Source organism: Oncorhynchus nerka, linkage group LG9a, assembly GCF_034236695.1.
Source record: "Oncorhynchus nerka isolate Pitt River linkage group LG9a, Oner_Uvic_2.0, whole genome shotgun sequence".
In the NCBI taxonomy this organism is placed as follows: Eukaryota; Metazoa; Chordata; class Actinopteri; order Salmoniformes; family Salmonidae; genus Oncorhynchus; species Oncorhynchus nerka.
The window spans coordinates 46043485-46070798 of record NC_088404.1 but is presented as its reverse complement, the minus strand read 5'-3'; the positions used below and the strand labels follow the sequence as shown (position 1 = coordinate 46070798).

Genomic DNA, 27314 nt, shown 5'->3' with positions numbered 1-27314 from the left:
TTCGAGTTGGCGGGACTATTTGAGGAAAGGTGTCCGTGTGCGCGCACGCAATTACATCTTTTTAGTCGCGTGTGTGAGAAAGCAGCAAGTGAACACATTTACGAAGAGCAATTTGCTGCAACAGAGGTATGTTGCCTTGTACAACAATTTCTCAGGAATAAAGCAATATTTTATTAGTTAGGTTATGTTATGTTATTAGTTAGGTTATGCACCGTGTTGTATTTTCATCACGTTTAAATAGCTACAAACCTGCAATAAAGACGAGTTGTGGAAGCATAATGTCAGTCACAACTAGCTACTGTTCGCATAGCTGGCAACATTAGCGTGCTAATAAATGAGATGCAACGGCAATTGTATTAGCTATCAAGTGCAATGCGTTGCATGACCGATAAAGCAATCAAGTGCAATAGTGGCCACACTTATGTAAATGAGTTTGACAAACCACCAGTCACATTGTTTTGTTTTCCCCTCTGCCCTCATTTACAGTAGCACCACCTTCAGCATCTAGCTACTTGCAGACATGGTAACAGCAGTGCAGTGTGTGATAGCCAAGTTGCTGGCCCCACTATGGAGAAAGGTAGAGGAGGCTGAAGTGGATGGGTTATATGGCGCAGGTAAGTCTTCAAATGAGCTCACCAAGCAGCCTGACAGCTTCTCAATGCACCTGTCCTGTTTCAGTCGACAGCAAATGAGTGCTATAAATCCCAGAATGTGATCGATCCAACATTGCCAGTGGCTACAACCCACCTGTTCTCAAAGGAATTACTTTTCTGTGTCAAATCTCTGATTTAGTTTAAAAAAACTTGACAGTTACAGTGACGAGAAAAAGTAGTGAACCCTTTGGAAATACCTGGATTTGTGCATAAATTGGTCATAAAATGTCCTATCTTCATCTAGGTCAAAACAATACAAACACAGTCTGCTTACACGAATAACAAACAGTTACACGTTTATGTCTTTATTGAACACAGTGTAAACATTCACAGTGCAGAGTGGAAAAAGTATGTGAACTCTTGGATTTAATAACTGGTAGACCCTCCTTTGGCAGCAATAACCTCAACCAAATGTTTTCTGTAGTTGCGGATCAGACCTGTACAACTGTCAGGAGGAATTTTGACTCATTCATCTTTACAAAACTGTTTCAGTTAAGCAATATTCTTGGGATGTCTGGTGGGAACCGCTCTCGAGGTCAAGCCACAGCATCTCAATCAGGTTGAGGTCAGGACTCTGACTGTGCCACTTCAGAAGGTGTATTTTCTTCTGTTGAAGCCATTCTGTTGTTGATTTCTGTGTTTTGGGTTGTTGTCCTTTTGCATCACCCAACTTCTGTTGAGCTTCAATTGGCGAACAGATAGCCTAACATTCTCCTGCAAAATGTCTTGATGAACTTGGGAACTCATTTTTCTGTTGCTGATAGCAAGCTGTCCAGGCAGTAAAGCAGCCCCAAACCATGATGCTCCCTCCACCATACTGGTTTTGATGTTGGTGTGCTGTGCCTTTTCTTTCTCCACACATAGTGTTTTTGTTCCTTTCAAACAACTCAACTGTAATTTCATCTGTTCAGACTATTTTGCCAGTAGTGCTGTGAAACATCCAGGTGCGCTTTTGCAAACTTCAGACGTGCAGCAATGTTTTTTTTGGACAGCAGTGGCTTCTTCTGTGGCGTCCTCCCATGAACACCATTCTTGTTTTAGTGTTTCACATATCGTAGACTCGTCAGATGTTAGCATGTTCCAGAGATGCCCAGTCTTTAGCTGACACTCTAGGATTCTTCTTAACCTCATTGAGCATTCTGCACTGTCATCTTTGCAGGATGGCCACTCCTAGGGAGAGTAGCAACAGTGCTGAACTTTCTCTATTTATATACAATTTGTCTTATTGTGGCCTGATAAACATCAAGGCTTTTAGAGATACTTTTGTAACCCTTTCCAGCTGTATGCAAGACAACAATTCTTAATCTTAGGTCTTCTAAGAACTCTTTGTTCGAGGCATGGTTCACATCAGGCAATGCTTCTTGTGAATAGCAAACTCAAATTGTGAGTTTTTTTTTAATAGGGCAAGGCAGCTCTAACCAACATTCCAATCTCATCTCATTGATTCAGATTAGCTGACTCCTGACTCCAATTAGCTTTTTGAGAAATCATTAGCCTAGGACAGGGGTGGGCAAACTTTTTGGCTCGAGGGCCACATTGGGATTTTGAAAGTCAATGGAGGGCTGCATTTTGAGGGACCAATTGTTTGTTAATCAATTTGCGGGGGCCTCCCGAGTGGTGCAGCAGTCTAAGGCACTGCATCGCGTCACTACAGACCTAGGTTTGATCCCAGTCTGTTTCACAGCTGGTCGTGACTGGGAGACCCATAAGGCGGCGCACAATTGGCGTCGTGAGGGTTTGGCAGGCAGAGATTTCCTTGTCCCATCGCGCTCTAGTGGCTCCTGTGGCGGGCCGGGGGCGTGCACACTGACACGGTCGCCAGGTGTACGGTGTTTCCTCCAACACATTGGTGTGGCTGGCTTCCAGGTTAAGCGGACATTGTGTCAAGAAGCAGTGCTGCTTGGCTGGTTCGTGTTTCAGAGGACGCATGGCTCTCGACCTTCGCCTCTCCTGAGTCCGAATGGGAGTTGCAGGGATGGGACAAGACTGTAACTACCAAACCACGAAATTGGGGGTAAACAACAGTCTCGTGGGCCGTACTGTGCCCCCAAGGGGCCTATACATTTTCCAGCCTACACTGTGAATGTGTAAATGATGTATTCAATATAGACAAGAAAAATACAAATTGTGTGTTATTAGTTTAAGCACTTTGTTTGTCTATTGTTGTGGCTTAGATGATCAGATCAAATTTGATGACTAATTTTTGCAGAAATCCAGGTACTTCCAAAGGGTTCACATACTTTTTCTTGCCACTAAGTTTTTCAATGCAATGATCAATGACCAATCATAATCTTTTGTGTGTCAGCGATGGAGGAGGTCCGCAACCTGCGCTGCGGCGTGGTGACCCTGCTGTGTCAGGACTACGGCATGATCGACGATGATGTCTACTTCACCACTGGAGAGGTGCTGGGTGGCGTGCCGCTCAGAGTCGGGGATGCAGTCAACGGCCTTGCAGTACGAGATAGTGCCCAAGGAGGGTGGAAAGCACTGAGGGTGAGACACTTTGACCAAGACCTTACTTTAACCAGTATGGTTTTGTTATCTACGGAGATGAGACCTGGCTGGGTCTCACTATTTAAATTGGTTTCTTACTTCTTATCCTGGCCTTTATTTCAATTGCCGGGTGAAATGACTAGAGCCCGACTGATGTGAGATTTTTGGTCCGATTTTAGACTGGAAATATAATATACAATATCTGCATATTTTTCTTATAGTATAATAATAAAATAAAAACGTCTGCAAGGATTGTGCTTTCAACAGGCCTATAAAGATACTCAGAAAGCTGATTTCTTACATTTGAGGAAAGAACATTAATGTGAATGGCGTCAAGTACACTCACAGGTAGTTAGCTGGCTAGCTAGCTAGCTAGCACTCGTCATGGAAACGGGGTTGGCGAAAAGTGAATTTGCACCAGTCCCTGACAGGTGACAACACATGCATCCAAGCGTAGCTATGAAGCACTACTTTGTAACCTATGTTTTTTTTGTGTCTCGGAAAATATTTGAATGACAGAGCTTGAGGAATACCCTTGGCAAAGAGCAAATATAACACTCCAGATTTTGCAGTCTTCACTAAAGGGCTGTAAAGATAATATTACCACAGAGTAGAACATTCTGCTTGCTTTACATTTGGGCATAGCATCCATTGTTTGTCACAACACCCTACCATGACACTTTACGTAACAGTATATGGCCAGTGTGTATTTTTTGCACTTTATTGAGCTGGCAAGCTTCTATCTACTCAGCACTCACTGTAGAAGCAGTAACTTCACTCTCCTCTCTGACTGGTGTAGTTGCGTTGGAGAATAGTGTTGAGTCTTGCTGTAGCGCTCTAGGGAAAGATAGGCTTATTGCCATGTAAAGAGCACCCTCTTTACAAAAAGTCAGTCTATGATGGGGACGGGGATTTTGGTGTGTTTTCTCTCCATCTTATATTGGTCCTTTTCGGAGGATTAAATATATCTGATACAAATACATCTGTAAAAGGCTAATATCAGCCGATTTAATATCGGTCAACCGATAATAGGTCAGGCTCTAGAAACGACTATAGGTTTCAACAATGTCTTTTTTTACAATATGTTATTTTTATTCAAAGACTTAATCATGGAAACTTACTGCCAGTTGTGGCTGCTTTGCGTGATGTATTGTTGTCTCTACCTTCTTGCCCTTTGTGCTGTTGTCTGTGCCCAATAATGTTTCTCCCATGTTGTGCTTCTGCCATGTTATTGCTACCATGATATTGTAATGTTGTGTTGCTACCATGTTGTTGTCATGTGTTGCAACTAGAGGTCGACCGATTAATCGGAATGGCTGATTAATTAGGGCCGATTTCAAGTTTTCATAACAATCGGAAATCGGTATTTTTGGACACCGATTTTGCTATAAATTTTTGTTTTTGTTTTTTTTGTTACCTTTATTGAATTTTTATTTAACTAGGCAAGTCAGTTAAGAACACATTCTTATTTTCAATGACTGCCTAGGAACAGTGGGTTAACTGCCTCGTTCAGGGGCAGAATGACAGATTTTCACCTTGTCAGCTCGGGGGATTCAATCTTGCAACCTTACGGTTAACTAGTCCAATGCTCTAACCACCTGCCTCTAATTGCAATCCATGAGGTGACTGCCTTTTACGTGAATGCAGTAAGCCAAGGTAAGTTGCTAGCTAGCATTAAACTTATATTAAAACAATCAATCAATCATAATCACTAGTTAACTACACATGGTTGATGATATTACTAGTTTATCTAGCGTGTCCTGCGTTGCATATAATAGATGCGGTGCGTATCGTTGCTCCAATGTGTACCAAACCATGAACATCAATGCCTTTCTTAAAATCAATACGCAGAAGTATATATTTCTAAAGCTGCATATTTAGCTAAAAGTAATCCAGGTTAGCAGGCAATATTAACCGGGTGAAATTGTGTCACTTCTCTTGCGTTCATTGCACGCAGAGTCCGTGTATATGCAACAGTTTGGTCCACCTAATTTGCCAGAATTTTACGTAATTATGACATAACATTGAAGGTTGTGCAATGAAACAGGAATATTTAGACTAATGGATGCCACCCCTTAGATAAAATACGTAAAGGTTCCGTATTTCACTGAAAGAATAAACTTCTTATTTTCGAGATAGTTTCCGGATTCGACCATATTAATGACATTTAACATTACATTTAAGTCATTTAGCAGACGCTCTTATCCAGAGCGACTTACAAATTGGTGCATTCACCTTATGACCTCCAGTGGAACAGTAGTGCATCTAAATCTTTTCAGGGGGAGGGGGGGTGAGAGGGATTACTTTATCCTATCCTAGGTATTCCTTAAAGAGGTGGGGTTTCAGGTGTCTCCGGAAGGTGGTGATTGACTCCGCTGTCCTGGCGTCGTGAGGGAGTTTGTTCCACCATTGGGGGGCCAGAGCAGCGAACAGTTTTGACTGGGCTGAGCGGGAACTGTACTTCCTCAGTGGTAGGGAGGCGAGCAGGCCAGAGGTGGATGAACGCAGTGCCCTTGTTTGGGTGTAGGGCCTGATCAGAGCCTGGAGGTACTGAGGTGCCGTTCCCCTCACAGCTCCGTAGGCAAGCACCATGGTCTTGTAGCGGATGCGAGCTTCAACTGGAAGCCAGTGGAGGGAGCGGAGGAGCGGGGTGACGTGAGAGAACTTGGGAAGGTTGAACACCAGACGGGCTGCGGCGTTCTGGATGAGTTGTAGGGTTTAATGGCACAGGCAGGGAGCCCAGCCAACAGCGAGTTGCAGTAATCCAGACGGGAGATGACAAGTGCCTGGATTAGGACCTGCGCCGCTTCCTGTGTGAGGCAGGGTCGTACTCTGCGGATGTTGTAGAGCATGAACCTACAGGAACGGGCCACCGCCTTGATGTTAGTTGAGAACGACAGGGTGTTGTCCAGGATCACGCCAAGGTTCTTAGCGCTCTGGGAGGAGGACACAATGGAGTTGTCAACCGTGATGGCGAGATCATGGAACGGGCAGTCCTTCCCCGGGAGGAAGAGCAGCTCCGTCTTGCCGAGGTTCAGCTTGAGGTGGTGATCCGTCATCCACACGGATATGTCTGCCAGACATGCAGAGATGCGATTCGCCACCTGGTCATCAGAAGGGGGAAAGGAGAAGATTAATTGTGTGTCGTCTGCATAGCAATGATAGGAGAGACCATGTGAGGTTATGACAGAGCCAAGTGACTTGGTGTATAGCGAGAATAGGAGAGGGCCTAGAACAGAGCCCTGGGGGACACCAGTGGTGAGAGCACGTGGTGTGGAGACGGATTCTCGCCACGCCACCTGGTAAGAGCGATCTGTCAGGTAGGACGCAATCCAAGCGTGGGCCGCGCCGGAGATGCCCAACTCGGAGAGGGTGGAGAGGAGGATCTGATGGTTCACAGTATCGAAGGCAGCCGATAGGTCTAGAAGGATGAGAGCAGAGGAGAGAGAGTTAGCTTTAGCAGTGCGGAGCGCCTCCGTGATACAGAGAAGAGCAGTCTCAGTTGAATGACTAGTCTTGAAACCTGACTGATTTGGATCAAGAAGGTCATTCTGAGAGAGATAGCGGGAGAGCTGGCCAAGGACGGCACGTTCAAGAGTTTTGGAGAGAAAAGAAAGAAGGGATACTGGTCTGTAGTTGTTGACATCGGAGGGATCGAGTGTAGGTTTTTTCAGAAGGGGTGCAACTCTCGCTCTCTTGAAGACGGAAGGGACGTAGCCAGCGGTCAGGGATGAGTTGATGAGCGAGGTGAGGTAAGGGAGGAGGTCTCCGGAAATGGTCTGGAGAAGAGAGGAGGGGATAGGGTCAAGCGGGCAGGTTGTAGGGCGGCCGGCCGTCACAAGACGCGAGATTTCATCTGGAGAGAGAGGGGAGAAAGAGGTCAGAGCACAGGGTAGGGCAGTGTGAGCAGAACCAGCGGTGTCGTTTGACTTAGCAAACGAGGATCGGATGTCGTCGACCTTCTTTTCAAAATGGTTGACGAAGTCATCTGCAGAGAGGGAGGAGGGGGAGGGGAGGAGGATTCAGGAGGGAGGAGAAGGTTGCAAAGAGCTTCCTAGGGTTAGAGGCAGATGCTTGGAATTTAGAGTGGTAGAAAGTGGCTTTAGCAGCAGAGAGAGAAGAGGAAAATGTAGAGAGGAGGGAGTGAAAGGATGTCAGGTCCGCAGAAGTTTTCCTCCATTTCCGCTCGGCTGCCCGGAGCCCTGTTCTGTGAGCTCGCAATGAGTCGTCGAGCCACGGAGCGGGAGGGGAGGACCGAGCCGGCCTGGAGGATAGGGGACATAGAGAGTCAAAGGATGCAGAAAGGGAGGAGAGGAGGGTTGAGGAGGCAGAATCAGGAGATAGGTTGGAGAAGGTTTGAGCAGAGGGAAGAGATGATAGGATGGAAGAGGAGAGAGTAGCGGGGGAGAGAGAGCGAAGGTTGGGACGGCGCGATACCATCCGAGTAGGGGCAGTGTGGGAAGTGTTGGATGAGAGCGAGAGGGAAAAGGATACAAGGTAGTGGTCGGAGACTTGGAGGGGAGTTGCAACGAGGTTAGTGGAAGAACAGCATCTAGTAAAGATGAGGTCGAGCGTATTTCCTGCCTTGTGAGTAGGGGGGAAGGTGAGAGGGTGAGGTCAAAAGAGGAGAGGAGTGGAAAGAAGGAGGCAGAGAGGAATGAGTCAAAGGTAGGCGTGGGGAGGTTAAAGTCGCCCAGAACTGTGAGAGGTGAGCCGTCCTCAGGAAAGGAGCTTATCAAGGCATCAAGCTCATTGATGAACTCTCCGAGGGAACCTGGAGGGCGATAAATGATAAGGATGTTAAGCTTGAAAGGGCTGGTAACTGTGACAGCATGGAATTCAAAGGAGGCGATAGACAGATGGGTAAGGGGAGAAAGAGAGAATGACCACTTGGGAGAGATGAGGATCCCGGTGCCACCACCCCGCTGACCAGAAGCTCTCGGGGTGTGCGAGAACACGTGGGCAGACGAAGAGAGAGCAGTAGGAGTAGCAGTGTTGTCTGTGGTGATCCATGTTTCCGTCAGTGCCAAGAAGTCGAGGGACTGGAGGGAGACATAGGCGGAGATGAACTCTGCCTTGTTGGCCGCAGATCGGCAGTTCCAGAGGCTACCGGAGACCTGGAACTCCACGTGGGTCGTGCACGCTGGGACCACCAGATTAGGGTGGCCGCGGCCACGCGGTGTGGAGCGTTTGTATGGTCTGTGCAGAGAGGAGAGAACAGGGATAGACAGACACATAGTTGACAGGCTACACAAGAGGCTACGCTAATGCAAAGGAGATTGGAATGACAAGTGGACTACACGTCACGAGTGTTCAGAGAGTTAAGCTTACGTAGCAAGAATCTTATTGACTAAAATGATTAAAATGATACAGTACTGCTGAAGTAGGCTAGTTGGCATTGGCTGCGTTGTTGACACTACACTAATCAAGTCGTTCCGTTGAGTGTAATAGTTTCTACTGTGCTGCTATTCGGGGCTAGCTGGCTAGCTAGCAGTGTTGATTACGTTACGTTGCGTTAAAAGAACGACAATAGCTGGCTAACTAACCTAGGAAATCGCTCTAGACTACACAATTATCTTTGATACAAAGACGGCTATGTAGCTAGCTATGTAGCTAGCTACGATCAAACAAATCAAGCCGTTGTACTGTAATGAAATGAAATGAAAAATGTGATACTACCTGTGGAGCGAAGCGAAATGCGACCGGATTGTTGAGTGCAGAAGTTCTGTTCGGTAGACGTTGGCTAGCTGTTGGCTAGCTAGCAGAGTCTCCTATGTTAAGGACGACATAAAACTACACACTCTAAACTACACAATTATCTTGGGTACGAAGACAGCAAAGACAACTATGTAGCTAGCTAACACTACACTAATCAAGTCGTTCAGTTGAGTGTAATAGTTGTGCTGCTAATCGGTAGACGGTGGACTAGCTAACGGTGGACGTTAGCTAGCTGGCTAGCTGCAGGGCAGTGTAGACTGCGTTAGGACGACGAAATACGATAATTACGCAATTATCTATGATACAAAGACGGCTGTGTAGCTAGCTAAGAAGAAATTGATAAGATTAGACAAATCAAACCGTTGTACTATAATGAAATGTAATGAAATGTAATGAAATGTAATACTACCTGCGGACCGAGTGCAGATGCCTAATGACCTACGGCTCGTATTTCTGTGTGTTATTATGTTATAACTAAGTCTATGATTTGATAGAGCAGTCTGACTGAGCGGTGGTAGGCAGCAGCAGGCTCGTAAGCATTCATTCAAACAGCACTTTTGTGCGTTTTGCCAGCAGCTCTTCGTTGTGCGTCAAGCATTGCACTGTTTATGACTTCAAGCCTATCAACTCCCGAGATTAGGCTGGTGTAACCGATGTCAAATGGCTAGCTAGTTAGCGGGGTGTGCGCTAATAGCGTTAGCTAATAGATAGCGAATAGAGTGGTTGTTCCCCTTGCTCTGCATGTGTAACGCTGCTTCGAGGGTGGCTGTTGTCGTTGTGTTCCTGGTTCGAGCCCAGGGAGGAGCGAGGAGAGGGATGGAAGCTTTACTGTTACACTGGCAATACTAAAGTGCCTATAAGAACATCCAATAGTCAAAAGGTTAATGAAATACAAATGGTATAGAGAGAAATAGTCCTATAATTCCTAAAATAACTACAACCGACAAACTTCAACCTTTTACCTTGGAATATTGAAAATTCATGTTAAAAGTAACCACCAGTTTTCATATGTTCTCATGTTCTGAGCAAGGAACTTAAACGTTAGCTTTTTTACTTGGCACATATTGCACTTTTACTTTCTTCTCCAACACTTTGTTTTTCCATTATTTAAAGCAAATTGAACATTTTTCATTATTTATTTGAGGCTAAATAGATTTTTATTGATGTATTATATTAAGTTAAAATAAGTGTTTGTTCAGTATTGTTGTAATTGTCATTATTACAAATACATTTAAAAAATCGGTATCCGCTTTTTTTGGTCCTCCAATAATCTGTATCGGTATCGGCGTTGAAAAATCATAACGGTCGACCTCTAATAGAGACACATGCATACTATGTTCTGTGGTGACAACTGTGGCCATTCCATTCCTCAGGTGGAGAAGAACGCTGATGCCTGGGAGGAAGGAGGGGGAGGAGCCTCCCTGGAGGCAGACAGCAACCAGCTCCGTCCTCTGATTGGTACTGTGACGTCATGTGACCGGGACGGTGGCTTCATCAATCAGACCACTTTTTTTCCACGAGAAGCTCTTTGTGATGGTATTGTCAACAATCAAAATAGATTTACTCCTATTTATGTTCTACTATTCTATTTCTATGCTGCCAAGCTGTCCCAGATGCTATACCCGTTTAGCCTTTAATGTCCTATTCTATGCTTCCTTTTTTTCAATTCCTTGCTCCTGTCCATCAGGTTTTGAACCCATGAAAGGGGACTGGGTCCAGGCCCAGTACTTTATTAGTCCCACCCAGTGGAGCAGCCAGGCCCGGTCTGTGTCCCCCTTACGCTACCGCCGCATGGACCAGGTCAGTCCCTCTAGAACTTCATTCATTCATTCCTTGCAAATGGCATTTCAACTTTACCTCACTGAAGACATGGCAACATTGCAGTACCTACATGTTTCGTGCCCATGGACTTTGATCTGTAGTCCAATTATCACCGTCAAGTCCACATTAATGTGACGATACAAACTGTTAGTCTCACCCCCTTCTGATTTGGAAAGGCACACATCTGTCTATATAAGGTCCCACAGTTGACAGTGCATGTCAGAGCAAAAACCAAGCCATGAGGTCGAAGGAATTGTCCGTAGAGCTCCGGGACAGGATTGTGTCGAGGCACAGATCTGGGGAAGGGGACTAAAAACATTTCTGCAGCATTGAAGGTCTAGTCTCACTTCCTTCTCTGCACACACACTCTCCCCCCATACCCCCACCCTACCCAGGTGCGTGTGTCCAGTGTGTTTGGTAGCAGCGGCGTGGTGGAGGACAGTGTGTTCTTCAGCCTGGACAACCTACTACTCCCAGCCGGGTACCGTCCCTCCCCTGGGGACATGGTCAGCCTGGTGGTTGTGGAGAGCAGCCAGTCCTTCTACTGCTGGAGGGCTCTGTGCATGGCTACCAGCCAACACAGGTAAATAACCACAAACAGTTCAGCTGGGGGGCTCTGTGCATGGCTACCAGCCAACACAGGTAAAAACCACAAACAGTTCAGCTGGAGGGCTCTGTGCATGCCTACCAGCCAACACAGGTAAATAACCACAGACAGTTCAGCTGGAGGGCTTTGTGCATGGCTACCAGCCAACACAGGTAAATAACCACAAACAGTTCTGTTGGAGGGCTCTGTGCATGGCTACCAGCCAACACAGGTAAATAACCACAGACAGTTCAGCTGGAGGGCTCTGGCATGGCTACCAGCCAACACAGGTAAATAACCACAAACAGTTCAGCTGGAGGGCTCTGGCATGGCTACCAGCCAACACAGGTAAATAACCACAGACAGTTCAGCTGGAGGGCTCTGTGCATGGCTACCAGCCAACACAGGTAAATAACCACAAACAGTTCAGCTGGAGGGCTCTGGCATGGCTACCAGCCAACACAGGTAAATAACCACAAACAGTTCTGTTGGAGGGCTCTGTGCATGGCTACCAGCCAACACAGGTAAATAACCACAAACAGTTCAGCTGGAGGGCTCTGTGCATGGCTACCAGCCAACACAGGTAAATAACCACAAACAGTTCAGCTGGAGGGCTCTGTGCCCGGCTACCAGCCAACACAGGTAAATAACCACAAACAGTTCAGCTGGAGGGCTCTGTGCATGGCTACCAGCCAACACAGGTAAATAACCACAAACAGTTCTGTTGGAGGGCTCTGTGCATGGCTACCAGCCAACACGGGTAAATAACCACAAACAGTTCTGTTGGAGGGCTCTGTGCATGGCTACCAGCCAACACAGGTAAATAACCACAAACAGTTCAGCTGGAGGGCTCTGGCATGGCTACCAGCCAACACAGGTAAATAACCACAAACAGTTCAGCTGGAGGGCTCTGGCATGGCTACCAGCCAACACAGGTAAATAACCACAAACAGTTCAGCTGGAGGGCTCTGGCATGGCTACCAGCCAACACAGGTAAATAACCACAAACAGTTCAGCTGGAGGGCTCTGGCATGGCTACCAGCCAACACAGGTAAATAACCACAAACAGTTCAGCTGGAGGGCTCTGGCATGGCTACCAGCCAACACAGGTAAATAACCACAAACAGTTCAGCTGGAGGGCTCTGGCATGGCTACCAGCCAACACAGGTAAATAACCACAAAGTAAAGCTGGAGGGCTCTGGCATGGCTACCAGCCAACACAGGTAAATAACCACAAAGTAAAGCTGGAGGGCTCTGGCATGGCTACCAGCCAACACAGGTAAATAACCACAAACAGTTCAGCTGGAGGGCTCTGTGCCCGGCTCCCAGCCAACACAGGTAAATAACCACAAACAGTTCAGCTGGAGGGCTCTGTGCCCGGCTCCCAGCCAACACAGGTAAATAACCACAAACAGTTCAGCTGGAGGGCTCTGTGCCCGGCTACCAGCCAACACAGGTAAATAACCACAAACAGTTCAGCTGGAGGGCTCTGGCATGGCTACCAGCCAACACAGGTAAATAACCACAAACAGTTCAGCTGGAGGGCTCTGGCATGGCTACCAGCCAACACAGGTAAATAACCACAAACAGTTCAGCTGGAGGGCTCTGGCATGGCTACCAGCCAACACAGGTAAATAACCACAAAGTAAAGCTGGAGGGCTCTGGCATGGCTACCAGCCAACACAGGTAAATAACCACAAAGTAAAGCTGGAGGGCTCTGGCATGGCTACCAGCCAACACAGGTAAATAACCACAAACAGTTCAGCTGGAGGGCTCTGTGCCCGGCTCCCAGCCAACACAGGTAAATAACCACAAACAGTTCAGCTGGAGGGCTCTGTGCCCGGCTCCCAGCCAACACAGGTAAATAACCACAAACAGTTCAGCTGGAGGGCTCTGTGCCCGGCTACCAGCCAACACAATTCGTTACAAAAATAGGCCCTAGACAATGATCAGTGAATTAATACATTTCCCACTGCTACACACACAAACCCTTGTATCAATTAAATAACCTATGATGGTCTCATGGCATTATCAGAATTCCACCATGTATGTTGGGTGAAATCTCAGGAGGAATTCATATGGTATTAAAGGCTGATAATGAATTAGGACTTGGGCCACTAACCTACACCATTACCTCTGGTCTTTTTCCTCCAACAGTATGAATACTGTCAATAACAGGTCCGTCCCAGAGGCGGAGATCAATAGTCTCCTGGAGGACAAGGGGGGCCTGGTGGTTGGCGACAAGACACACTTTGGGGTTCTGCTGCTGGGAGAGAGCCGGGAGCTGGTTGTCTGGATACAGTGAGTCAGCCATGGAGTGTCTACTTGTCTTAAATGAGAGAGAACTACCCTGTAAATCTGTAAATACCCTGATGAAGGCTTTTGTAGAAATGTGTTTGTTTTACAGTGCATTCGGAAGGTACTCGGATCCCTTCTTTTTTTTTTCAACTTTTGTTACATTTCATTCTTATTCTAAAAATAATTTTACAAAATGTTTTACTCATCAGTCTACAAACAATACCCAATAATGACAAAGCGAAAACAGGTTTAGACATTTTTGCTAATTTATTCAAACAAGTATTCAGACCCTTTGCTATGAAACTCTAAATTGAGCTCGGGTGCATCCTGTTTCCATTGATCATCCTTGAGATGTTTCTACAACTTGATTGGAGTCCACCTGTGGTAAATTCAATTGATTGGACATGATTTGGAAAGACACCCACCTGTCTATATAAGATCCCACAGTTGACAGTGCATGTCAGAGCAAAGACTAAGCCATGAGGTCGAAGGAGTTGTCCGTAGAGCTCCGAGACAGGACTGTGTCGAGGCACAGATCTGGGGAAAGGGACTAAAACATTTCAGCAGCATTGAAGGTCCTTAAGAACACATAAGGGACTGCGACTCGACCATAACACGATGCATAAAAGACATCAGCGAGGACATCGCTAAGCAACTGATTACTGACAGATCCGTGGCGCCGTGTTTTAGTATTGCGCTTGACGAAAGCACTGATGTAAGTGACATTGCCCAATTATGTGTTTGGATCCGCTTCCCTCAAAACGAGTCGTTCCGAGAGAAACTTTTAGGTTTACTGCCCCTTCAGGGACAAACACTAGGAGAGGATATTCTGAAAGCCATTGTTACATTTTTTGCTGTTAATAATATTGACCGGTCAAATCTGGCAACTATGTGCACTGCCGGTGGCCCAAACATACGAGGGAAGGAGAAGGGACTCATAGGCCTGATGAGAAAAAGAGAGGATATTCCCAAATTTGTTATGTTTCATTGTATCATTCATCAGGAAGCACTTGTGGCTAAACTCAAAGATTGTGACTTACAGAATGTGATGCAGCAAGTCGTGCTCGTGGTGAACATTTATTATTGCGAGGGCACTGAATCACCGGCAATTCCACCAGTTACTGGAGGAATACCAGACAGAATATGGCAACTTGATATTTCACAATGAGGTGAGATGGCTGTCTCGTGGCAGAGTTTTTGAAAGATTTCTTTCTCTCCACCCTCAAATCTGTGAATTTGTTGCAAGCAAGGAGAGAGAGGAGCCAGAGCTGGATGATCCACACTGGATATTAAAGCTGGCTATTTTTTTTAAACTGACATCACCTGCCACCTGAACACAGTGTATCTCCAGCTCCAAGGGAAAGCTAAAACTCTGGGCAAAATGCTGCGTGTGGTCACAGCGTTTCAACATAAAATCACCACACTGTTCATACCTGATAGTTTGTTCATTTCCCAAACCTCAGAGCAGTCACCACATCCAACCCTGACATCCTGCCACATTTAAGCTATGATGCATTTGTTCGTGTGTTGGAGTTGAATTTGGAGTTTGAGTAAAGATTCATGGAGTACAACATCATTGAGAACCCCTTTTCATGTGCTACTGTCATCTCTGACCCCAGTCATCACAACCCTCTGTCCTGACCGTGCTGGAATAGAGAGTGAGATAGTGGAGCTGCAGGCCTATGACACATTGTAGGGTGAACTAAGATCATGTGTTACCCATTTCTGGAGCCTTGTGTCAGACACAGAGTATCCACTTCTAAAGCAGTGTGCAACATTTTCAACAATGAACATTGTGAAACTAAAGCAGAGAAACAGACTGACCAATGCACACCTGGATTGGCTCACAAGAATAGCAACAACAGACTATACATTTAGAAGGAATTCAGTCAAGGAGCAGAAGGGACCATTTTTGCTCATCCAACTACTGAGGTAACCCTTAATATGGGTCTAATACATGTGATGTAGCCTATTTGATGTGTGTATGTATATATTTGTGCTGTACATCAAATCAATTGCATGTGCTCTAAATTTGCTCTCAATTGATAATATTGGAATAAAAAGTACAACAAATAAAGATCTGTGCGGCCCTCTGTCTCATCTCAAAGTGGTCCCCTTACAAAAAATAGTGAGTAACACTCCCCCTAATTATTGCCGTCGGGGTGCCCAGCACAGGTACTCCCAGCAGAGGGAGCCAACGTCGCGGCACACACCTCCCCTCTATCACAAACCCCCGGGGTAGACCTCCCAGGATACCGTGAGGGGAAAAAAAACGTTCACCTTTTGTGACTAGGGGGCAGTATTTTCATTTTTGGAAAAATAACGTTCCCGTAGTAAAAGGGATATTTTGTCAGGACCAGATGCTAGAATATGCATATAATTGACAGCTTAGGATAGAAAACACTCTAAAGTTTCCAAAACTGTAAAAAATATTGTCTGTGAGTATAACAACTGATATTGCAGGCGAAAGCCTGAGAAAAATCCAATCCGGAAGTGCCTCATGTTTTGAAAGTGCTGCGTTCCAATGTGTCCCTATTGAGCAGTGAATGGGCTATCAACCAGATTACTTTTTCTCCTTTCTCCATATTCCCCAAGGTGTTTACAGCATTGTGATGTAGTTTTTCGCATTTATGTTGAAGAATACCCGTAAGCGGCTACATTGCGCAACTGGTCACCTGATGGTTCCCAGAGTGATTCTCGCGTAAAATACAGAGGTAGCCATTCTTCCAATCGGCCCTACTAAAAAATTGTCCCGGTGGATATATTATCGAATAGATATTTGAAAAACACCTTGAGGATTGATTATAAACAACGTTTGCCATGTTTCTGTCGATATTATGGAGCTAATTTGGAATATTTTTCAGTGTTTTCGTGACTGCAATTTCCGGGCGATTTCTCAGCCAAACGTGAAGAACAAACTGAGCTATTTCGCCTACAAAAATAATATTTTTGGAAAAAAGGAACCTTGGCTATCTAACTGGGAGTCTCGTGAGTGAAACATCCGAAGCTCATCAAAGGTAAATGATTTAATTTCGATTGCTTTTCTGATTTCCGTGACCAAGTTGACCAAGTTACCTGCTGCTATCTGGACAAAATGCTATGCTAGGCTATCGATAAACTTACACAAATTGCTTGTCTAGCTTTGGCTGTAAAGCATATTTTGGAAAACTGAGATGACAGGGTGATTAACAAAAGGCTAAGCTGTGTCTCAACATATTTCACTTGTGATTTTCATGAATAGGAATATTTTCTAGGAATATTTTATGTCCGTTACGTTATACTAATTAGTGTCAGTCGATGATTACGCTCCCTCATGCGGGATGGGGAGTCACTATTAATCCATTTTAGAATAAGGCTGTAATGTAACAAAAAGTAAATGGGTCTGAATACTTCCCAAACGCACTGTAATAATATTTAAGCACAATTTTTTGGACCATTGTCCGATCAAGACTCTCTGAATATCATTTTATTGTGAGACATATTTAACCTTTTTTATTTCATCAGGTGAGCCCTGAATGACACAAATCACAGAAATAAACACATCAAAATGCAAATGCAAGCAGAAAGAAAACACGGTTGTAAAAAACCAATAAGGTTTTTCAGAGGGCCAACCATGCAGTGATGAGTACTAAACCTAATGACCCTGCGTGGCATATCTTATATATATATATATATATATATATATATATATATATATAGATATCTTTTATAATCAGCTTCTTGATATGCCACACCTGATAGGAGTGGCATATCTTGGCAAAGGAGAAATGCTCACCAACAGGGATGTAAACAAATTTGTGCACAACATTTTGAGAGAAATAAGCTTTTGGTGCTTATGGAACATTTCTGAAATCTTTTATTTCAGCTCATGAAACATGGTACAAACACGTTACATGCCGAGTTTATATTTTTGTTAAGTATAGATACGCTTTTGGCACGAGCGCATCCAGTGGTGGAAAAAGTGCCCAATTGTCATCCTTGATTAAAAGTAAAGATACCTTATTAGAAAATGACTCAAGTGAAAGTCACCCAGTAAAATACGACTTGAGTAAAAGTCTAAGTATTTGTTTTCAAATATACTTAAGTATCAAAAGTAAATGTAATTTGTAAAATATGCCAAAGTATCAAAAGTAAACATATAGACCTTCCCGAGTGGCGCAGCGGTCTAAGGCACTGCTTTTTGTGGAACATTTCTGGGATCATTTATTTCAGCCCAACACTTTACATGTTGTGTTGATACTTTTCTTCGGTATAGATGCCCAGATATTTGTAAGCAGGGACATAATCAATATGGGCACCATTTTTAAAGTACATATGCTTAAATCATCAGTTATTTGTATGTCTAGAGAACAACATATACTTAGTTTTAACTGCATTCAATACTAATTTCAGGTCTGTAATACAATGAAGGCTGACAGTGGTTCAGATAGAGCCTGTTCAAACGTGGTGGCAATACCATACACAACAGTATTCTCGGTATACAAGTGGTTACAAGTCAATATTGCTAATGTAAACAGGGTGAAGTACAGGACTATATCTCAATTTTTTTCAAACTTGTGGGCAATTCAGGATATGTCTCTCAATTAAAAAATAAAATAATGATTGTTCTCTAAGCGGCGTTGTACAATTAACGGTCAAATACACAGCATATCAAATGAATTCAGGACTTGTGAAGTTATACCCAGGCTAAATATAAGCCTTCCACAACCACAAGACCCACTAATAACTTTATTTTATCCAAATAGTTTAACATTTGTAGAAAAAAAATATGCATCTAGAACCATGCATAATGCACATGACCTAATACTGACTAAGTTCTTGTAGCAGGCGTTAGGCTATCGAAAATGTAACTGCTTGTCGGAGGAAGATGTGCTCTCAACTTTGTTGGCGTGTCACGCAGGGCGAGGGCTTGGTTTGTGTGTAAACCATAGAGGATAAGACGAAGTGAGAGGTTTCACTCACGCTAAAATTGGTCCAATGTGTTTCAATGGGCTTATTTTGGACCTAAGGTTGTCGCCTGCCTTTGACAACTCCCATTGTTATGGCGGAGGCGTGCATCTCGTCATTATATATAGACCTCTGGGGTAAATGGGGAGGTGAACACAGCACAGAAGGAGCGAAAGAGACGACCCAAAATACAAGACGAGAACAAGCGGCCATAAACGCTCATAAAATCAATACAGACATTTGGAATATTGCGCAAAAACATCCACTTGAATTAATCCGATCATCCAGCCCTATGCAGGACCCAGAATCAACACCTTTCCTTATATCCAGAAAACCTGACTTAATTAACACCATCAAATAATACACATTTGAGTTCTATCTGTGAAGTAAACTAGTTACAACAGGATGGGCATCTTTGATGGGGGTCATCATGGGTCTGTACTCACATCCATACCCACTGTCAGAGCTGACCCTAGCTTTTTGGGTGCTTTAAGCAAAAATGTTGTGTGTGCAAGCAAAACATATTTGCGGCCCCCCTTTTGACAGCAGCGAGAAATTGAACGTTTTAGAGTAACTTTCCAGAAGTCTGCACATTTTGCCATGGGCGTAGAGAAAATGTTGCAGTTTTTTAAAGCAGGTTTGCGGCAATTCTACACATTTTACGATGAGGCAGAGAGAAACGTTTGCAGATTTTAGTAATTTATCTGAGCGAGAGTGACTAACAATCATGCCCCCCCCCCCCCCCCCCGAATCGTTAATTTGACCATTATTACTACTAGTTTAGATAGCTGGCTGCTTAACTACTTTACCAATCTAAAAAATGTTAGCTGACATGGGCTAATTGAGTTACTGTCTGTGACTGACATAACAAGAGAGAAACTGCTGATGCGCAACCAAATTTCGAAGTTGCACCTTGTGCAATTTTCCATCCTTGAGCTGCAGATACATGCAGCCTGGTCTAGCCAATTTGAGGAAAGCCTCTGAATTAGTAAGTGATCAATAGTATCGAAGGCCTTTGACAGGTCAATGAAGAGGGCAGCACAATGTTGCTTTTTATCCATTCAAATAACCACTTTTATAACTAGGGATGCAGTGCAATGACCTGGTCTAAAACCTAACTGATGTACATTTAGCTATGAAATGTGTTCTAAGAAAGATCTGAGAATTAATCAAGGATTTTAATATTTTAGCTAGGTAAGGAAGTTTTGAAATTGGTTGATTTTTAGATATGTAGGCCACAAGGGTCACCAGCTTTGAAGGGGGAGTAGATTAGCCGCCTTCCAAACCTTGGGGATAGCACCAGACAGTGGAGGCTGCTGACGAGAGGACGACTCTTAATAATGGCTGGAACAGAGCGAATGGCAAAAAACATATGGAAACGATGCGTTTGATATTGTTGATACCTTTCCTCCTGTGGTACCAGATATACAGTGGATTCGGAAAGTGTTCAGACCCCTTCACTTTTTCCACATTTTGTACGTTACACATAATACCGCATAATGCCAAAGTGAAAACAGGGTTTTAGACATTTTTGCTAATTTAATAAAAAAATAAAAACTGATACCTTAAGTATTCAGAGGCCACTGTGTTCAAGTTGTAGAAACATCTCAAGGATGATCCATGGAAACAGGATGCACCTGAGCTCAATTTCGATTCTCATAGCAAAGGGTCTGAATACTTTTATGTAAATAAGGTATCAGTTTTTTATTTTTAGTACATTGGCAAAGATGTCTAAAGACCTGTTTTCGATTTGTCATTATGTGGTATTGTATGTAGATTAGTTTATTTTTTATGTAATCCATTTTAGAATAAGGCTGTAACGTAACAATGTGGAAAAAGGGGAAGGCGTCTGGATACTTTCCGAATGCTCTGTTCTCTTTTCTCTTGACAGGAACCGAGGCTCTGAGACCCATAGACTGAAGTGCTGTGAGTTTGCTGGCTGGGACTCAGAGGAGCAGTTCAACCTAGGGACTGTGACAGACCCACCGGGACAGAGAAAGGGTGTTGTACAGCTTCCTGCTCTAACACAGATCCTCTATCGGGGTATTCAGGGCCTATCCAGCAAGCACACTCCCATGGTGGGTCCCGCTCTCTACCCGCAGTCCGGGTCTGCTGGGCCTACTGTACTGCTCAATGGTGATGGGAAGGAGATGAGTGAGATAGATGGAGATGTGGTTGGAGAAACTGGTGAGGCACATCAGGACACTGTTCACAAGCCTGCCATACGGACAGATAAGCGAGACGTGGAGATCGCACCAGGGGAGAAGGTATCTGTGAAAGTGGGCTGCCGAGCCAAGTAAGTCGTGCTTTAGCTAGCTGCTATACAAATCTGGTATAGTTGTCTTTCTGGTGGTGTCACTATTATCTGACTGAATCAATTTGTTCTGAAGATTCAGGTTTTTTAAAACATTGATTATGTATCCCTCCATTTTACCCTAGGAACTTGGGGCGTTGTGCGGAGCTGCTGCTCCTGCACTTCCCCTCTTTCACCATTGGGAGGCGTCTGGAGGTCACAGTAGGCAGTAAAGAGGAGAGTCTTCTCCAGCCCTTTGCTCCCTACTGCCCAGCAGCCCCACTGCCCCTTCCTCAGGCTGCCCAGGTGGTCACTGTGATGGCTGCACATCCACCTCAACGGTAAACTACACCCTGATAGTGTCTCTGTGCTGTGTTGTGTAGGTATGTTCGGCCTACCTGCAAACCACATTTCCCTATAGAATAATGACGATTATCTTGACTAGTTGGTGATACTGTCCACCAACGTTTTCTCTATAATCAAATGTTTTTTTCCCCTGAACCTAGTTACTCTACCCATGTTGGACATGTTGAATGATGACAGTTTGGTCCACATTGATGTATTTACACCCCTCCTGTGTAGTTAGAATTACACCCCCTCCTGTGTAGTTAGAATTACACCCCCTCCTGTGTAGTTAGAATTACACCCCTCCTGTGTAGTTAGATAAAATCGCTAGCCTATGACTTTCTATTCTTCTTTTATTTCACAGGCTGATTAAGCGCCACCTGCCTAACTTCCTGGGTAACTACCCGGTGCCCCAGGCTCTACGGGACTGTATGGAGGCCGACCGTGACGTTTTGGTGGCCCAGCCATGTCTTGGAGAGGTAAGGGAAGGAAGTCTTCTATCGTCTATTACATGCTTTGTTCCCACCAGCCTACAGGAATCTGGCTCCAATTCGGTTTTGATTGAAAAGTCGCTCTGGATTTTGATATGGAGGCCTTTGCTCCTCCAGTGTAAAATAATGGATTAGTTCATCTCCCTCTATTTCTGACAGACTCTGTCGGCGGCCAACATGCGTCTCCGTTTCTCGTCCCTGCTGTGGCTGGAGGAGCTACAAGCTGAGAGCGAGCTCAGGGAGTTCAGCATCAGTGGAGCCCTCCTCAGGAGAGGCGCCGTCTATCTGCACCTAGAAGTGCTTGGCCTGGCTGAGGGCAGGCCCAGTCTCTTCATAGGTATCTGTTGAGTCTTAATTTGGCCTTGTAATAATAATGGAACGTTTGATTGTCACACACACACCAGATGGGTACAATGAAATGTGTCGTTTCACAGAGTCAGCCATACTTGAATTGAGATGTTTGATATAGTGTTTTGTCTGCTCTACAGGTGACAGAGTGGCACTGAAGAAGCCAATCAGTGGAGGCGTGGTGATGGAGTACATCGGTTATGTCACAGAGGTACTCACAGGTTTTGATCTTCTTAGCGTTTTGCTTGCCGCGCTGATATTTCTCCTTGTGCTTTGTTCACACTGACCTGAACACTGTTTGTGGACCATATCCACAGATCAGTGATGAGGACGTGAGTCTGAGGGTGAACACTGAGTTTCAGCATGGCTACCTGGGAGAGCCTCTAGATGTTGAGTTCACCTTCAACAGGTACCTGCCTTGTCCTGGTTCTAGGAAGGATCCTTTCTGTGTCACTAAGTGTTGATCTCTGTTCCTTTAGCATAGATGGCGTGTGACAGGTTGACAGTATACAGGTTGACAGTATACAGGTTGACAGTATATGGATTATGTATGATGATGTTTGCGTTGACAGTATATGAATTATGTATGATGTTTGTTGACAGTATATGGATTATGTATGATGTTTGTTGACAGTATATGGATTATGTATGATGTTTGTGTTGACAGTATATGGATTATGTATGATGTTTGTGTTGACAGTATATGGATTATGTATGGTGATGTGTGTTGACAGTATATGGATTATGTGTGATGGTGTGTGTTGACAGTATATGGATTATGTGTGATGGTGTGTGTTGACAGTATATGGATTATGTATGGTGATGTTTGTGTTGACAGTATATGGATTATGTATGGTGATGTTTGTGTTGACAGTATATGGATTATGTATGATGATGTTTGTGTTGACAGTATATGGATTATGTATGGTGATGTTTGTGTTGACAGTATATGGATTAAGTATGATGATTGCGTTGACAGTATATGAATTATGTGTGACGTTTGTGTTGACAGGTTGTCCATGAGGAGATGCCACTTAGCACTGGACCAGAACAAGCACTTTGAAGAGAATGGTGATCTTGGCTTTTTTCTCTCAATCCCATTTCCAAAATGTGTTGTATTTAGTCAACTATTTCTTCTTCTCTCACCCCAACCCCTGGAAAGTTTATTTCCTGTCTGGTCCACCACTGATTGTGCGTCTTCTCCTCTCTTCCCAGTGTTCTTCCCTAAAGCTGTGATGCTTCAGGCCCCTCTATGGACGGGAGAGTGGGGTCCAGAGGAGGTGAAAGAGGGCACCCTCACAACCGATGGGGTGAAGCTGTCAAGCGTCTCCGTTGACATGGTCTCAAAGGCCACACAAACCAAACCAGGTGATATAAGCATTGGGAGTCCTTCATTCTGACAGCACAGAGATGATCTGTATACTACAGCTGCTGAAGTGTCATAAACCTGAAGGGCATTAGAACTCGTGTCCTAACTAGGACACTTCAGTACATTTGTGAGACAGAATGAATGATCAGTGAAGGAGAGGGGAACGAGTATTGAGCCTCTTTAATTCTCTCAGATTCCAGGCTGCCATCTAAACCCATCCCTAACCCAGGCCAGTTTTTCAACCAGCAGCTGAACCCGTCTCAGAGGGAGGCAGTGAAGCGGATCCTGGCAGGGGAGTGTCGGCCCACTCCGTACATCCTGTTTGGACCCCCAGGGACAGGAAAGACTATCACGCTCATAGAGTCCGTACTACAGGTAGACACCTCTCAACCTGGGAGGTATCCTAGTGGTTAAGAGCGTTGGGCCAGTAACCAAAAGTTAATTGGTTTGAGTCCCCGAGCCGACTAAGTGTAAAATCTGTCGACATGCCCTTGAGGAAGGCAATTAACCCCAATGGATATCAAATGTTAATTGTCACATGCGTCATAAACAACCGGTGTAGACTAACAGTGACATGCTTACTTATGGACCCTTCCCAACAATGCAGTGAGAAAAATAAACAACCAAACCCCCGGTTTATATAGGATTGGTTTTCTTTCAAATGTTTTGACTGTTTGGGTCAGCCGGTCTGATGAGCAGGGTTTGCACTTGTAGTATGTTCCATCGATTCCATCGCACCTGGCAAGCTCTATCAAGTTTCTTGTATTTGGTTATTTACAGCCGTTTCCCTCCATTTTAGTTCCCTGAATAAATAATAGTGGCCTCCTCCCATAGGTGTATCACCGCCTGCCCAGTAGTCGTGTGCTGGTGTGCACTCCCTCCAACAGTGCTGCAGACCTCGTCTGTATCCGTCTCCATGAAAGTGGGTACCTGAACTCTGCCAGCCTGGCCCGCGTCAACGCCTCCGGTCGACAGGAAGAGGTACTGCACCCATTGCCGCCGCAGGACTTTCATCAGTCCTATTTTTTCCGACCGGTTCCTGCCTCTGTATCGCATTTCCCTCTGTATCTCCATAGGCCATCCCGGAGGTTCTAAGGCAGTACTCTCAGGCCGGGGAGGACATCCGACACGCCTCCTTTCACAGGATTGTGGTCAGCACCTGCTCCAGCGCCGGCATGTTCTACCAGATTGGACTGCGGTGAGGGAGGGTAATAGGGTTCAGTGTTAACCTCCCTCGCCAGAGGAAACGTAACTGTAGTAAACCTGATCTAAGGTCATTGTCTCTTTGCTGCGTTTCCTCAGTGTGGGTCATTTCACCCATGTGTTTCTGGATGAGGTTGGCCAAGCCACGGAGCCAGAGGCACGGATCCCTCTGGGGCTTCTGTCAGAGAGAGACGGACAGGTTAGATTGAACACCGAGTACATCTACAATCCTTACTACAGTGGTGTAACTGTGATGAAAGCAACCCATTGCCCGTAACTGACATTGCCCGTCCTAATCAGGAAGTGAGTCATATTTTCTGTTGCTCTCGCCATCCTTTAGATAGTTCTGGCCGGAGACCCCCGGCAGCTGGGTCCAATTGTGAAGTCCAAGCTTGCGCAGGCGTTCGGCCTGGGGATGTCCCTGCTGGAGAGACTGATGGCCAACACTCTGTACTCCAGAGAGAATGGCGGATACAACCCAGTGCTGGTGAGTAGACACACGCACAATCCCTGTCAGTGCCATGATCACTAAAATCCTGCATAGTGAATCCACCAACTATGAATACAAATTCTGCATGTTTCTCTACACAATGTTTTGCCCTTGCATTGTAATATAATGTATGCCATTTAGCAGACTTGTTTTATAACCTACAGTCATGTGTGCAAGCATTTTACTCATGGATATCCCCAGCGGAAATCAAGCCCACGACCCTTGGTGTTGCAATCACCAAGCTCTACCGACTGAGCCACACAGGACTGCGTGGTAAATAGATGCTACCACAGTTGACGCGTTCTCCTGGTGGCCTTTCTTCTTCCTCTTCCAGGTGACCAAGCTAGTGTACAACTACCGTTCCCACGAGGCCCTCCTGGCCCTGCCCTCTAGACTGTTCTACAACGGGGAGCTGTGTGTCAGGGCCCAGAGGCTCGTAGTGGACTCCCTCTGTCACTGGAGCCGTCTGCCAACCAAGGGATTCCCCCTCATCTTCCACGGAGTCAGGGTAAGGACCCCGTCTCTTACTCCCTGTTCTCGTCAATCAATTGAATGTATTTTTTAAAGCCCTTTTTACATCCGCAGTTGTAAAAGAGGAGTGGGGACAGACAGCAGGTCAGGGACAAGGTAGCATGACCTGTGTCCCATAGTCGCAGGCAGAACTTGCCCAAAAGGAACTCAAGACATGGCCTCTTTCTAAATAGTCTCGTCTTTACATACTCATATCCTCCTGTCCTCTTCCAGTCTGTTTCTCAAACAATCAGCGTTTCCTCTCCTTGCTTACCACTGACAGTTTTTGAACATTTTGACAAATATGGGTTTTCCTCTTTGGTTAGAGCAAAACCTTGACGTCGAACACCAATAATGCCAGTCACCATTCCCCCTCTTAGGGCACAGAGATGAGGGAGGGCAACAACCCGTCGTGGTTCAACCCTGGAGAGGCGGTACAGGTGATGCTGTACTGCTGCCAGCTGGCCAAGAAGCTCTACAATCCTGTAGCTGCTAGTGACATTGGCATCATTGCCCCCTACAGGAAACAGGTTAGTAGTGCACATTTCGGCCATCACTGGTTGGTCCTATTCTGTTTTGTCAATCTGCTAGTTTTGATGTTCACCCCAGAGTCTAAGCCTCTAGAAGGCGATATCTATTAAGCTAACATTTAAAAGGCCTCAAAAACTCATAAAAAGTGACTCATTCTGTCACAGTAGTACAGTTTTCCCTCAACTCTGAACACCGGTCTGAACCCCTGAACCATGAACCTCTCCTCTCCAGTCGGAGAAGATCCGTGTGCTGCTCCACCGGGTGGGCCTGTCTGACATCAAGGTGGGCTCTGTGGAGGAGTTCCAGGGACAGGAGTTTCTGGTTATCATCTTGTCCACGGTAATATTCCAATCTTTCCTCTGTCCTACTCATTATTGAACTCTGACTAATTCCTCCCTTTACAGGGTCTCGGTTCCGTTCCTTTTCAATTAAGGGAATCAATTCTGAAATTGAAAAATATGAAATAATGTGTCACTTTTGTATGAGCTGAATATCACTTTGCTGAAATTGACTGAATTGAAGTTGTAATTCACCCTAAAACATCTAAATAAAAGACATCTTGTTCCAGGTGAGGGCAAATGAGTTGGTGCAGGGCAACGACCTGCAAAGCATACTGGGATTCCTGTCCAACCCTAAGCGCTTCAACGTAGCCATCACGCGGCCCAAAGCCCTGCTCATCGTCGTGGGCAACCCGCACATCCTCGTCAAGGACCCATGCTTCACCGCTTTACTCCAGTATTGTTTTGAGAACGGGGCCTACCTGGGCTGTGACCCCCCAACCTGTCTCAGGGCAGCACACCGGTGTGTTTAGAGTGTATTATACACCACACACACACACAGCGTTTAATTTGAGTACAAGCAAGACGCTTCATGATGTGGCTTTAATTTGTCGGTAATAACACACATTCATCTGTTTCTCCTCAGAGCTGCCAGTGAGAAAGAGGAGTGAGAGTTCACCGCCCCCACCGCTGACACTCCACTGCTACCTGTACAATTATGTTCAAATACAAGTTTCTTCTTTCATTCTTTACATTACGATGACTTAGCTCTCTGCATTTGTTATTCTATACCGTCGGCTGCATATGTCTTAATCGGTGGGAAATGGAGAAATGGTTTGTAAAAGATGTATTAAGAGAATGCACTCCCATTTCTTAACTGCTGTATGTTGCTGTTATCATGCCATCCACTGGGTGGCAGTAATAAATATGACAAACCTTT

At 45.2% G+C, this 27314-nt stretch overlaps 1 protein-coding gene across 1 annotated transcript; it reads left to right on the top strand.

Annotated features, from left to right (window-relative positions):
• mov10l1 (Mov10 like RNA helicase 1) lies at positions 1–27314 on the top strand. The gene is made up of 25 exons (XM_029668346.1): positions 1–126; positions 487–614; positions 2959–3146; positions 10238–10400; positions 10552–10664; positions 11081–11268; positions 13429–13572; positions 20408–20812; positions 20956–21150; positions 21519–21633; positions 21805–21982; positions 22134–22204; positions 22311–22402; positions 23006–23064; positions 23209–23361; positions 23556–23737; positions 24197–24343; positions 24439–24560; positions 24665–24764; positions 24906–25052; positions 25390–25563; positions 25946–26095; positions 26328–26435; positions 26665–26897; positions 27021–27314. Exons 2-25 carry the CDS (start codon positions 521–523, stop codon positions 27043–27045), a joined length of 3546 nt encoding a protein of 1181 aa, XP_029524206.1. The 5' UTR covers positions 1–126; positions 487–520; the 3' UTR covers positions 27046–27314.